Source organism: Bos indicus, chromosome 4, assembly GCF_029378745.1.
Source record: "Bos indicus isolate NIAB-ARS_2022 breed Sahiwal x Tharparkar chromosome 4, NIAB-ARS_B.indTharparkar_mat_pri_1.0, whole genome shotgun sequence".
Classification (NCBI taxonomy): domain Eukaryota; kingdom Metazoa; phylum Chordata; class Mammalia; order Artiodactyla; family Bovidae; genus Bos; species Bos indicus.
The window spans coordinates 25,455,154-25,469,869 of record NC_091763.1 but is presented as its reverse complement, the minus strand read 5'-3'; the positions used below and the strand labels follow the sequence as shown (position 1 = coordinate 25,469,869).

General features: G+C 43.0%; 2 protein-coding genes and 1 non-coding gene across 6 annotated transcripts in view; 1 reads left to right on the top strand and 2 right to left on the bottom strand.

Annotated features, from left to right (window-relative positions):
* Positions 1 to 10,804, bottom strand: part of BZW2 (basic leucine zipper and W2 domains 2) — a 62,323-nt gene extending 51,519 nt beyond the window's left edge. Inside the window, exon 1 of one of the 2 annotated variants that reach the window (XM_019958496.2) lies at positions 10,649 to 10,804. The gene's annotated coding sequence lies outside the window, so the exon portion shown is untranslated. Of the gene's footprint in view, positions 1 to 10,632 lie in introns of both variants that reach the window. The other variant, XM_019958497.2, reaches the window with a different exon arrangement.
* Positions 6,236 to 6,308, bottom strand: TRNAG-CCC (transfer RNA glycine (anticodon CCC)). The gene has a single exon. It is a non-coding gene; the product is annotated as a tRNA-Gly (tRNA).
* A 361-nt stretch (positions 10,805 to 11,165) lies between the features above and the next one.
* The window catches only part of ANKMY2 (ankyrin repeat and MYND domain containing 2), a 39,449-nt gene continuing 35,898 nt past the window's right edge, over positions 11,166 to 14,716 (top strand). Inside the window, exon 1 of one of the 3 annotated variants that reach the window (XM_019958492.2) lies at positions 11,166 to 11,437. In XM_019958492.2, the coding sequence (XP_019814051.2) occupies positions 11,371 to 11,437 (67 nt within the window). In that variant the 5' untranslated portion in view covers positions 11,166 to 11,370. Of the gene's footprint in view, positions 11,438 to 11,562; positions 12,119 to 12,141; positions 12,323 to 14,716 lie in introns of those variants that run through there. The other 2 variants (XM_019958495.2, XM_019958493.2) reach the window with 2 other exon arrangements.

Here is a 14,716-nt window from a genome sequence, read left to right as displayed (position 1 = left end):
ATGTTGTAGGAGAGCCCCCTACAGCAAAAGGTTATCTGGTCCAAAATTTCCAGTGTCAAGGTTGGAAGACCCCATACTACAGAGGAAAAAAGGCAAGCAAAGCCAAAGATGGGCCTTGCTCTCAAGAACTGAAAATTATACACACGGGTCTACACATATCAGAGCAGCAATCAGGCAGATATTTCCTTGAGTGATTTATTTTTGTTTGCCAAACAATAATGTCAGTTTTAGACAAAACAAATGTATCACTGATTAGCTCTGGTGAGGAGTGATGATAATGAGGAGGCTATGTATGTGGGCAGAGGGTATATACGAAATCTCTGTACCCTTAACTTTGATGTGAACCGAAAAAAATTAAGTTTAAAAAATTAGCAGGGAGTGGTGTCAAATGCCAGGGCGCAGTTGATTTAGGCTAATTTTGTATCAAACACAAAAGTGATGGGAATGTTTATTACTATCAGTACAAACAGAAGATTAGATGGTAAGTTATTATGGCAAGGGGGATTGAAATCTGTTCCTCTCTTAGCATGTTAATCAAGGAGAAGAAAACAGAATTTTCTGAAAAACAAAACAAAAAAGACTGGTAGCTAGTGGTAGAATATTGCTTTGGAGCAGTGGCTTAAAAAACATGGGAATGGACCTTCAGGAAGTTCAAACTTGGTGGTGGGCAGAAATCCAAATGTCTTCTCACTTGTGAGTTCTCCCAGGCCACTCCTGCCCCCATTCTCCCAGGAGGGAACCTGCCCAAGCCTGTCTAGCAGATGAAGCTTTATTTGAAGAGTTGCACACACACACAAAGTTACACACGCCTATTTCACAATGAGGAGAGCATACACTGGATATAAGTATCCAGTCTTAGCCCTGGGACTTATGGGACACAGCACACTTATATGAGACTGCATTCCCAGGTACGATTTTAAAGGAGTGAATCATACAAACTCACGGAGAAGGCGATGGCACCCCACTCCAGTACTCTTGCCTAGAAAATCCCATAGATGGAGGAGCCTGGTGGGCTGCAGTCCATGGGGTCGAAAACAGTCGGACATGACTGAGCGACTTCCCTTTCACTTTTCACTTTCATGCATTGGAGAAGGAAATGGCAACCCACTCCAGTGTTCTTGCCTGGAGAATCCCAGGGACGGGGGAGCCTGGTGGGCTGCCATCTGTGGGATTGCACAGAGTCGGGCACGACTGAAGTGACCTAGCAGCAGCATACAAACTCAAATTAAAAGGGGGAAAGAAGACCAGAGCACAATTACAAACTCTCATGTATACTTTCTAAAAAAGCCTAAATATATAGAGAATAACTCCTTTGCATTCACTTATTAAACATACACTGTACTGTGCTAAGTCACTTCAGTCTTGTCTGACTCTTTGCAACCCTGTAGACTGGGGCTTGCTAGGCTCCCCTGTCCATGGGATTCTCCAGGCAAAAATACTGGAGTGGGTTGCCATGCCCTCCTCCAGAGGATCTTCCAGATCCAGGAGTCAAACCCAAGTCTCTAACGTCTCCTGCACTGGCAGACGGATTCTTAACCACTAGCGGCACCCAGGAAGCCCTATCTGGTTCTGGGCAATAGGGATGCAGTGGGGACCAGACAAGATGCATAGATAAGAGGCCTGGTGCTCACTTTCTAGCAGGTGGACTTCTGAGCCAAGCACTGCACAAAATTACCTGGCAGTGTGAGTTAAGAAGGAATGGTCTCCAGTATGTTAAAGTCCATCACATGATGAATTTGAGTTTCAAATTGTGTTTAGTAATGCTTTAACAATTCGATGTATGTTGTTGTTGTTTTTTACTTTTTAACTTATAATGGCTATCCATGAAGCTTGGAACACTTTGAAACCCAAAGAACTAAACCTAGACCCACTCTGATAAGCTTAAGACTCTGATAGACTCTGATAAGACTCTGAGATGTCATGCCACTTGTCTGAGGCCATGCATTCCATTCTAACCTTGGTGATAACAGCAGAGATCAAAGAGGAAAAATCAAACACAGAACAGCCAGGGCCAGAACCCATCAACTGTCTCCTCAGAATGCACTTCCTCCAAAGAACCAACCAAAATTGTAGGGTAACAATTTACACGATCCTTGACGGCAGCTTTTTCATTATTTGCCTTATGGATTTTATGGGTTTAGAGTTAAGAGAGAGTGAAGCATAAATATTAATTTTAATGTCTAGTTCAGCACTTGGATAAACTAAATTAGCATATGTTACCTCCAAAACGCCAAATAGTTCTCTGTGGAGTTCTAGTAAGGACAAACACATTCATCTTTAGCAAGAGGATTTAACAGAAATCCTCACTCTCATGGACATGTAAATAGTAGGAAATTTATGGCTCCCTGGTTTCTGGTACTATGGGAGCCAGTGCTCAACTTGCTTCCTGCAGAGGCTCGACCCTAATGTAAACACCATCTTCACACTCCTCCACGCGGAGAAGTGGCATCCTTTCCTCTAGCCAGCAGCTTCCTCTGTACCAGAAACACGGGCTTCTCCTTCCTGTTTACAATAACCCCTTTCTATTACCTTGTATACTGAGAAGAACGTATGTCCTGTTCTTTTTTTTTCTTAGAAATGGTCACAAATCCAGGAAGCCATAGAGGCTGGTTTGAAAACCATTCAAGTCTTTTGTGTGAATATGTGAAAAAGGATGACAGTAGAATATTATAAAATTGCATACCTCGCAGTGGCTTATGATAAAGTCTCCACAGTGCGAAGAGTTAATATTCATTACTGTTACCCTTCTCTGCCCAGTGGTTGTCTTCAATTTACTTAGTACTCCTCAAAATAACAGTGCATCTAACAATTATTTTCTGAAAGTCCTCATCTAACATAAAAATAAGTTGGATTATGAGAAGAGGAAACATAATTCTACATCTCTCACAAATTTGTTATTATTGTTTTCCTATTAATACATCATTTCTGTAATTAAGATAATTAAAGATAACAAAACAAAAAATACCAAAGGCTACACCTCCAGTTAAAAAATCAGGCAAGAACAATGAAAGCACTCTCTTGGGTGTTTGTCAAAAGAATGGGTCATTCAGTGAGTTATCTAAACCTTTTATTTTCAAAATAGTTTACAAATATGACTATCAGAACATTTTCTGGCACTCTTCACTCGTCACATGCCAAATTTAGAACAGGTCAGTTCATTCTAGCTGGTATTTAACTGCCCAAAAGATACTTGTTGAAGAGACCCATGGCCCCAGCACAGAAATCAGAGTGAGCTAAGAATGAAAAATATTCTTGTATACACTGCTGATAGTGGTAGATTTTATATTTTAAAAAATTTAGAAATTATTTTAAATTATCACAAATTTTTTTCCCCAGTAAATATAAAGGAAAAAATGTTGTGGAAACTCCTAATGACAATCACAATCCCGCATTAAAATGATTCACATTAATCTGATTACTAAATCCCTGAGTTGCATCTCTCAGGTTTAACTATTTCAGTCTATTCCATTCGTCAATAAAAGTAGGAAAAAAATCAGAACAATCCAATTGGAAAAAAAATCAGAGAATAAAATTCTTTAAAGGTACTGTATAGATAAAAACAGTTTCCATGGATTATATTTCATTTGCAAAATAAATTTCATAAACAATTTCCTACTCATTTGATTGTCTAGATGTTTTGACTATTGATATTTTAACTATTTTGGATAATTTTGAATCAGTTTGTATTCAAGGACACAATATTCTAATAAGTATATGATTTTTTTCTTCCATTGCTTCATGTCCATTATTAACTTTCCTGCTACCAACAATTCTAAAGATACTGCTTTATAATTTTCAGTTTAGTCGAAAACATGTGATGTCATAAACTACTTGAGAACAACAACAAACCCAGTGTGCTTTAAAATATAATCTACCACTTCTACGACTTAAAGATTTCTAGTTCTAAGATGGTCAGCCAGAAAATTATAGGCAATATTTATTTTATAAATATTTTTGTTATAGTATATTATGGAGTTGTTTTCTTAGGGGTTGTTCTCCCTGGAATGTTTTCCATTTTCTGGCTCACCTGCTCAAATTCACCAATCCTTCCAGACTCTGTTCAGAATCTCATTTTCTCTGACCCTCCCACTGAGCGCCACCCATTCGGGAACCTACATATGTGGACTGTGTTGCTCAGATTAGGCATTGGAGAAGGCTGTTTGAAGGAGGAGCTGAGAAGGATTTGAGTAAAATGTGATGCAGAAATGTGTGGAGGAGGGCACTCTGGGAGCAGGAAACCTGTGGGTGGATAGGGGAATAACCACATTGTTCAAATTAAAGTTGAAAGACTGGAAGGAGCCAGACAGCCACTTGAACAGGCAAAGGACTCTAGTCCTTATTGTGTCAGAGACTGGCAGGTCTCCTAGAGGACACTGGAAGCCTCTTGAAGACAAAGATCACATATATCATTTGGGATTTGCTGAAAACAACAGATACGCACCAAGATCTTTCTTATCAATATATATATATACATGCACATATATATATATATAATGTTAATCCTGAGATAGTTATTAGAATTATATCTTTTATGAAAGTCTCTCTTGAAAAATGAATCTCTTCCAAAATGTAGGGAGAAGGGCTTATATGAATACTAATTTCTATACAATTTTACTTTAAAATGACTTCTTACCTAGGCCTACAACTGTTATTCATCTACTTCTCAACTGTAAAAACAGGGAGAATTGGCCCTAAAAATATCAATTAGTTTTTATATAACACTTTATAGTTCACAGGGCATCCTCAAGAATCCTCAAAGTCACATGTAAGTTTGGTTACCATCCCTGTTTTATATATGAACAAAGTGAAAGCAAGAGAGATTGCCTTGGAAAAGCCACTTCATCACAGAGCCTTGGCTTTGCCACTCTAATTCTCAGGGCTATGGGGCTGTGCTTGGCTGTCTCCCAGGGCTCATCCATAATCATTTCCCACCAGGTCAGAAGAGGCTACTTAATGGGACTGCTATACTCCACAATCAACAGACCAGGAAGAGATTTTACTCAGAGGCTGATGAATGTAGTTTTAAGGGCTGCTTTGTCTGCTGGGTTGTTCTAAAAACCCAGCAAAAGACAATCAGATAACAAGACGTAAAAACACCGATTTTCTACCTTAAATGTATTTATTGGGAAGGCAAACACTACCTTTCCCTTCTGATGCAGAAATAGCTTTCTATTTTTAATTATTGCAATTGCTTTACTATACTCAGAGATAAAGAGGCAGCAGCCTAGAGTTTTAAATTCCACAGTGACCTAGCTAATATAAATACATATGAGTTGAAGTTGGAAGCACCCGAGTGTGTACTTCAACATGACCTGGCAATGAGACTGGATTGGCTGCATTGCCGTAGATATTGTGAAGGCTTGGCTTTAAAGCTTAACTAAATATGCTTTAAAAACCTTTCCAAAAAAAAAAAAATCTGCAAGATTATAAATGATACCAAAATATTTCATGTTGGCCTCTGGATATATTAACATTTCATAAGTCCAAAACATCATACAAGAAATGTAAACATCAGGACACACAAGTTATAAAGTTTTAGAATTCAGAAAGCAGGTGTCAAAATGAGCATTTAGTTAAGCAAACCCTGAGGACGGGTGTGTCAGGCACACCTGAGTGTGGTCCTCATTTTCCTACACTGAGATATTTGTTCTAACTACACTGATGCTGCTCACAACATTACCAAAGTACTCCTTCTTTGGAAACGTCTTCTGACGTGGTCTATGAGACGGAGAAGAAAATTGGTCTCTCTACTTCATTCATATCTTGATTTTCTCAGTTAAACGAAATACATTTGCACCCCTTGTTCAGACTTGTCTGCAAATTACTCTGTCAGAGTTCAAAAAGGATGAAGATTAACTGACATCAGGATATTCATAAGCCTGTGACACAGTGCTGAGATATGCCACCTACCCCTTCTTCATTCGGGGGAGAAGTTAAAGTGTGACATGAACAGTTTATGCAAATGCATTGTTCACAAGACAATGTTTTGCAGATTTAGGTGTAACTGTTTTAACATTAAATGGATAACTGCATAAGCTAAACTCCAAAAACAGAGAAAGAACATTTGTATCCATATTGCTTTCTTTTTTTAAAAAAACTGAAACAACAATTTCTTAAGAGGCTGTAATACTTCCAAACCTTCCTTTTTATTTCTTTATTTTTTAAAATTTATTTGGCTGCACAGGATTTTACTTGCTACATGCAGGATGCCTTAATTGTGGCATGTGGGCTGTAGTTCCCTGACCAGGGATTAAACCTGGGTCCCCTGCATTGGGAGCACAGAGTCTTAACCACTGGACCACCAGGGAAGTCTCAAACCTTCCTTTTCAAAACTTCATTACGGAAAAATCTCAAAGAGAATAAGTCTAACGAAGTCTATGTACTCACTGCCCAGTTTAAACTGTTAACAGCATGGTGAGTTTTGTCTCATTAATATTCTTACTCAGTCTCTGCCCTCACTGTCACAAAATTAGATTAAAGCCAGTGTTAGAAATAATTCAGTACCCGTGTCTAAAAGATAAGGGATATTTTAAAATATAACCATAATATTAGTTTCAGACCTAAAGGAAAATGAAATTCCTTAAGATCATCAAATATCCAACTCAGTCAAGAAGTGTACCTAAGACAAGAGAGTCAAATGTCAAGGAAAACATTACCCCCAAAGTTACAACACTCAAAAATGAGCTATTCCCCTGCAATAAAACACAAATAGCATTCTCTTAAAGCACACAGTTGGAAGTCAAGGGTTTCAAAGAGAATCCAGGAATGGTTTGCAAAATTTGTAACACGTACATACGAACAATTTTTTTTTTCTTGGTTGATAGCATTCATCAGAATGTCAAGCAGCTTGAGACTGAAAACATTTAAAGACCTTCTGCCCTTGGTTACGACTATGTGTGCTTAGTGCCACATCACCTCACATTGCCAGGAAGGATTAGTCAAGTAGGGAAATAAATCTACCTAAAATAACTTAGAGATCAAGCTGAATTCAACTCAGTACGCACTGAGCACACACTAAGCGCAAGACACTGGGTCACGGTCTCGAGAAGCAAAAGTAAACTAATACTAGTTAATTTATAGTATAGGAGGAGAACGGGTCAAATAGATTAACAAACGCTGAACTAGAGAGCAGTGGAAAAGGTGCTGGCTTTAGGGTATTTCATGGAGCTCCAGATGAAGCAGCAAAGACGTTAATTTAGGGGTGCGGGGAGGGATCAGGGCTAACAAGGAGATTGGAGAACGTTAGAGGATGTCAGCAATTGTACCAGCAACTCATGAGGAAAGACTGTCCTTATCACCCTTGTTGAACAGGAATAAACATGTTTACTGGGGCCTGTATTCCCCTCCTGGATAGGGTAGAAGAAAGTTTCTTGAAAGTTGACACTTGATCAGATCTGGGAAGGAGAGAAACACTCAGTAAAGAGGAAAGGGAGGTCATTCCAAGAAGAGAGAAAAGCAGGAACAGAGGGGTAGAAGTTACTGGCATGTTAGGGAATCAGCAGTGAGGTGACCTTAGAGCAGAGTATGTGGGAAGGGCTGGCTGACTGGAAATGCTGGCTGGGACCAGAAGTCAGAGCCTCCCAGACCAGACTTGGGCCTCTATTCTGCGGCTCATGGGGAGGAACTGGAAGTAGACCTCCAGCCCAGACCAGAGCCTCTTCTCTGCGGCCCGTGGAGAGCCACCGACAGGTTTTTAAGGGAATCAGTTCTGTCTTTACAAAGTGTGTCTCACCCTTCAGTAGATGATGAGCGCTCACTGTTTATTGGTGGTGGTGCCTTGAATGAGCCGGACGGGAAGCAAGCTACTTAGGAATCCATTGCAATCGGCTGAGAGGTCCAGGGTATTAGGAGTAGGCAAAGGGCTAACAGGGACACATATGAGAATTTCAGACATTTCAGACATCTTTTTTTTCCCCACAGAAGAGGAAAGAAACCAAAGCATCATATAAATTCCATTACACAGTGTGCAAGTGTGTTAGCACACTTCTCATTTGTTTAAAAAAAAGTGGAAATACACCTGCAAGTTATAAACACATACAATTTCTTAGTAAAGGTAGGAGAAAAATAGACACTGTGGGTTGTAGGACATGGAGAAAAACTGGGAAGAGGCTGGAGAGTTTTTTCTATCTTTGTCACACTGAACCACATAAGAATATATACTTTCCCCCTTACTTCCAGCCACGTAAATAGAGAATAACGCAAAGAGAAAAGGTTTTGGAGACAGATCGAGGTTCCAGTTTGGGCTGTGATACTTCCTAACTGTAGGGTTGTGGGCAAATTAACTTCTTTTTGTTTCTGTCTTCTTATTTTCAGAAACAGGGGTAATATTGGCTAATTTCTGGGTCATTACAACAACGATTAAACTAATCCTATACAAAGCTTCTGGTGGACTATCTGGTGCTGACTAAATACCCAGTAAGCAGTAGCTGTTTTATTACCAACAAAACTTCTTTGATGTGAACACATTCTTCATACAAAAAAAGTTCCTTGAACAAGTCTGAGGTATGCTCATTAGCCAGTCCTATTCCTACATTCAATATTAACACTGTACAAAACAATGAATGTAACCCATATGATAAACACTACCCATTACATTATCTAGAAATTTAGAATTAACATGTTATTTACATGCATTTCAAGGCAGATGTTAGCTGCTTTATTTCTAGCTGCCTAGATTTACTGAATGAACGTAGTCACAGAGGACTAAATATCAACAAGGCACCAGGAAAACAAGTAATAAGTTGCTATCCTTCAGAAACTGACAACCTCAGTGAGACAAACAGGTGTGACCTTCAAGTAACCGTGGCCCCAATTTGGCAGAAGAGATGGAAATTCTGGCAATGAAGCACCCAATTCTGTAATATCCCTTCAGTTCAGTTCAGTCGCTCAGTCGTGTCCAACTCTTTGTGACCCCGTGAATTGCAGCACGCCAGGCCTCCCTGTCCATCACCAACTCCCGGAGTTCACCCAAACTCATGTCCATTGAGTCAGTGATGCCATCCAGCCATCTCATCCTCTGTCGTCCCCTTCTCCTCCTGCCCCCAATCCCTCCCAGCATCAGAGTCTTTTCCAATGAGTCAACTCTTCGCATGAGGTGGCCAAAGTATTGGAGTTTCAGATTTATAGAATGTTAAATCACCTGGTAAGGAAAGGTTACTCTGTAAGCATTTTCTTAGGTTTGTGGGTCGCTCCTTCATGAGACTGTGTTTTCAATCAGCTGTAACTGTGGCAATAGCAGCATTCTAAGTGTTACAAAAGATGGGTCACTCAAAAGCCTTACTACTTGTTTGAACAGTCACATCATTATTAAAGCATCCCTGAACAAAAGTTTCTTTGTTATACATTGAGTTGAATAATTTCAGACCATTTTCATGTGAGATGTTCTGGCTCAGATTTGTCCCAGCCTGCAGAGATGAAGCCTTAGACAAGAAAACATCTGGGATTGGGGGGGGGGGGGGGGGGGGGAGGTTTTTTTGTTGTTGTTAAAGGCAGGAAATAAGGGTGAACATCTTCCAGGATTTCAGAAGTGTTAGTGAATGCTTCCAAGAAATGAAGGTGTAAGGCCAGAAGAAAATACATTTCACTTCATATATGGCACAAGAAGGGAGAAAGAGTGGTGGGGAGGGATGCTTAACAAAAAAAAATCTACGTAATCATTCAAATAATTCTCTTGGAAGCAGAAGGGTCTTAGGAGAAACACTAATACTAGACTGTAGAAAAACAGTAAACACTAATTTCTAAACAAGCTTTCACCAATGCTGTAAATATATTATGGATAAGCACTCGGGAGGAATGACTGACTTCATATTAGCAAGCAAGTCTTGTGGCTGAGCCACAGGAGGGTGCACACTTGTATTTATCCCCTAGCTTCCCATAGTGAAAGCTTGAGGTTACATATTACAGTTGAATGAAGGTTGGATTAAGAGGCTAATCTAATGCTATATATAGACAGCAACACCAATTTAATCTCCGCCCCTTCCCCCTCCCCTCCCTATTTCCATAAATCTCAAGATCTGAGTTACAAAGAGACTGGGAACTCTAGCAGAGTGAAAAGGCCCTTCCTCCCCCCTCCCCCTTGACTGTCTCTCCTAAATCAAGTATTAGTGCACGTGTAAATTGCTTCCAAACACCCTTTACAGGCACACAGGGCGATCAGATCCGGTTTTCTTCTACAGCTTCCACAGAAGCCGGAGGAGATGACAAGTGGGGGCGAGGGGTAGGTTGCCAGAAGAGACTTATTCTCACATGCTTTCACCTCGCTTGTAATGGGGAGCTCTCCTTTCCTCCCCACCCGTAGTTCAGAGCCTCAACCTTGGCTTCCTCCGGAGTTGCATCTGGCGGTGCCACGCACGAGACGCTGTGCACCCGCCACTTCCCACCGCGTGGCCAGCCCCTGCCCGCTCTTGGTCTCTCGGGGCGGCCAAACGTGGCGAGCGGTGGGTCTTTACTCTAGGGCACCGATACGCTGTATAAGCGATCGTAATGGGGTGGAGGGGAGGCTTCCCCACCGAGAGGCAGGAAGCCGCCCGAGCAGGCACATGCTTCCTCCCGGGCAGCTTCGGCCGGAGGGGAAGCTCCCAGTCGGGCTTTGGCTCCAGTGGTCTAAGGCTTCCCGGCTCTCCCCTGCCCTACCTGGTTTGCTTCTCACCTGTCCGAGGAGGTAGCGGCGACGCGCGAGGCTGGGGGCTGCGGCGATCCCGGCAGCGGCGGTGGCAGAAGCGGCAGCGGTGGTGGCAGACAATGGAGGAGTGAAGGACAGACACATTGACATCCACACGGAGCTCGGCGCAGCCCCGCCTCCCACGCCGCTCCGCCTCCCAGCCCGCCCCCGGCCCGGGCCGCTCCACTTCCAGGGAAATAAAGGGGGGAGGTTGTATAGCGAGAACCAGGGAGATGCAGGCCCAAGAAGAAATTTTCGAACATAGAAGTTCCAGATAGAGAATTTAATTATTGTGTGCCCTTAAATATCTGAACCGGAAAGAGTGGCTTGGGGAAAACGTGCAAGAAGCTTTTAATTACCCCCCAGTGTTTTTCTCCATTTGGTTTTTCCTCCCCAGGCTCTTCCAATGGGACAGCCTCGCTGCTGCCTCCTGCAGCTCCTCCTCCTTGCCGGGCCAACGAGGCGCGGGGGGCCGGGACTACCGCTGGGCCTACGAAGACCGCCCGCCCGGCTCGCCCGAGCTCGCCCGCTGCTCGCCCGCTGCTCGCCAGCTCCTGGAAGGAGGAGAGAATTCGAATGCTTCCGCGGTTGGCTACTTAGTGTCTTAGTCGCAAGTTGCCTAATATTGCGGCTGGCTTTCCTAATACAGACACGTCGTTTCTTTTTAGTACTCCCGAAGACACAGAATAGCCGTCAAGCTGGCGGAAGCAATGGTTCACATAAAGAAAGGCGAGCTGACCCAGGAGGAAAAGGAGCTGCTGGAAGTCATCGGAAAAGGTGTGGGTGCTGGGCTGCGACGGGGGCTCTGCCTGCCTGGCCGGGGAGGGGAGGGAGGGGCGTGGCGGAGCCCTTGCCGCGCCCCAGGCCCGGCTGACCCCAGGTTGCGGTTTTCCGAGGTTGACACCCTACCACCGGGAAACAGCGCTCCTCCCTTTGGTCTGGGACGAGTTGCGGAGGCGGAGAGGTGGGGAGGGAGAAGCGCAGCTGGGACGAGAGCGGAGGTTGCAGACATTCGTCCTCTGAATCAGCTTTTAGAAGGCGGCACCTTTCCGGGCTCCACATCGGATAATAAAGAGCCACGTGGGGGTGGGGCCTCAGAATGTGCATTCTTCAAAACTCCTCAGGTGAATTGACCACAGTCCGCCTGGGCGATAGTGGCCGTAAAGTTTCAGGCTCATAGACGGGTGTCTACAGGGCCATTTCGACTTCCGGGGGCCGAATGATCTGGATCCCTTGGCTGTCTCCGCCCCCTTTTGGGGGGTGGAGAGAGCTCCTAAGGAGCAGGGTTCTTTATAAGGGCACAAAACGACATCTGTAACTTGCCTCATTGAGGCTTCTGCCTGCAAGGCCTCCCTGGCATCCTTCCAGAAGCCCCGACCGCCGCAGAAACTCGCGCGAAAGCGAAGGGGTTGAGGAGGCGTCCACACCGCTTGGCGCTCTGGGCAGGGCTGCGATCTGGTAATCGCTCTCTGCGCGCATTCTCTTCCGTTCTCCGAACGCGAGTCCCAATTCCACCGCTCATGGTACTAAGGAGGGAGACGCAGGCCCGGGGGACGAGCCAGAAGCCATGTGTCCCCTCAGTCCCCCAGCGGATATCCCAGAAGAGTTTACTGCCAAGTCCCGTTACCTGGCAGGGGACAACAGCATGAATACGTTGCTTCGGTACTGTCACCACGCGGGGATGGGGATGCGTGGGAACTGCGGGCGTTGTTCACGTGGCTGTTTTAAGCTCAAGAATGAGCTTGCCCTAGATCGGGATCGGCAGAGAGGCTGGTCATAATGACATAAAAAGCTTCCCAATTTCCAGTCTTTCTAAGTAACATGGCTCAGATCTAGACCTACAGAGAGAGAGGAAGGCAAACTTTATACTGACAAGGAAAGTCCACTCGGAAAAGAGAGAAAAATCAGATTGGAACTCAACAGGTGCTGATGACCTGAGCCCACCCGATGTGACCTCAAGAATTTTAAGTCAGTCACAGCTGTGTGTTTGTCATGATAAGTGTTCTTTGCCCAGAATTTGTGGGCCTTGGAGTTAGTGCAATGTGTTTGTTCAGCGTGGTTCTCGCTGACCTATTTGGCACGCAGTCTTTCTGTTCTGCCTATCTCTGGTTAATTTCTCCGTGCTTTTGGTGGCTCTGGGATTCAGCTCCCCAACCATGTGAGTCTCAGCTCTGTGCCAGGTACAGTGCTGGGCAAAAAAGGAGACAAAGGATCAATTTACAATCCACCAGGGATGCAAATGCTGTTTTTAAGCAGTCCAGGGCTCTCACCTTCTCTCAAAAGTGTAAACAAGAGAGCAGTTTTGTAAAGTGGGTCTCTGAAAGGTGTAGATGGGGTGTGTGTGTGTGTGTGTGTGTGTGTGTATGTATGTGTGTGTATGTGTGTGTGTGTGTGGGAAGGGGAAAGCTTGGATAAATTACTGAGTGTCCACTAGTTTTTATTTGTAAAGATTAAATGAAACAATTGATGTGAATTTAGCCTGGTTAACCCTGTGATTTTTTTTTTTTTTGTACTGGGCTCACATTGTTCAACAAATTACATGGACCCTCTTTCAGCTATTTATTGGGTGCAAGCTGATGAGAAAAGAAGTGAGATGGACTTAGTATGTGATACATTCTTGTCAAGTGAAGGTCGGTGGGACATCACCGTACTCTTCAAAAAGTAATGAGAAAACTGTAGCTGACCTTTACCGACTATTATCATGGGTCTGGCATAATTAGCACTTTAGATGTATCCGTGCATTTAATCTTCATAAGCTAGGAATACAGACTTCTCTGTAGCTTAAAAGGTAAAGAATCTACCTGCAATGCAGGAGACCAGGGTTCGATCCCTGGGTTGGGAAGTTCCTTTGGAGAAGGGGATGGCAATCTACCCCAGTATTCTTGCCTGGAAAATTCCATGGACAGAGAAGCCTGGTAGGCTACAGTCTGTGAGGTCGCAAAGAGCTGGACACGACTGAGCAACTAAGACACACATAACACTTTACAACATTTTAAATGAGTTAGTATATATAAAGTATTTAAGATATTGTGTTGGCTATGATTATGGTAAATATGGCAGTCTCTATTTGATAGATAATAAACCAAGGAATTGAAAAGTTAAATAGCTTGCCCAGTGTAACACAGGTAATAAGTGGCAGAGCAGAGATATCATCTGGCCCACAGTTGTAGAAACATGGTGGACTTGAAAACAAACTAAACAAAAAAATGAAAAAATGAAATCAACACCATAGCAGTCCATACCATATCTTACTCACTCTGTAAGGTAATTGCATTAAAATATTATCATCTGTCAAGTTAAATTAATTTTAATTGTAAGTGATTTTGTAGTTTTGTGTGCAAGTGGCTCAGGGGTGAAGAATCTGCCTGCCAAGCAGAAGACAGTGGGTTTAATACCTGGGTTGGGAAGATCCCCTGGAGAAGAAAGAAGCAACCCACTCCAGTATTCTTGCCTGGGAAATCCCATGGACTGATGAGCCTGGTGGGCTACAGTCCATGGGGTCCCAAAGAGTTGGACATGACTTAGCAACTAAACAACAATTTGTAAAAAAAATTGTTGGCTTATAGCCGAACAAAGGTCATATAACAGAGCTTTTATTTGTACTCATAAGAAGCCTTTTTTTTTTTTTTAAAGAAGTGAGTACAGTTCTGATATTTTTCCTCCTTTTGGTACATTTCTCGACTTTGAGAAGCACTGGATTAGTCAGTACTAGTCTGTGAAATTAACAATAAATTTCTAGCCAAGTGTGACCTGTCACCTTGGCCAGTCTGAAATAAGCTCAGCAAAGTTTTGAATGTCTCCATCCTGCTAATCACTGCCCTCCAAAAGTTAAGCAGATTGTAAGGGGGACTTATAGCCCAGAGAATACCACATATGGCACTGGACACTTTAAGAACAATTTCTTCTTTTGAGTGAATTCATATGCTAGCTACTCTACAGGTTGTTTATTTGTTGGAATGCCAAGAAGAAGTTCCAGATGAAACTGAGAAGCTGTTTCTCACATATCCATTTAAATTATAGTCACTGACAGCATCCATTTCACAACATTTCAGAAGA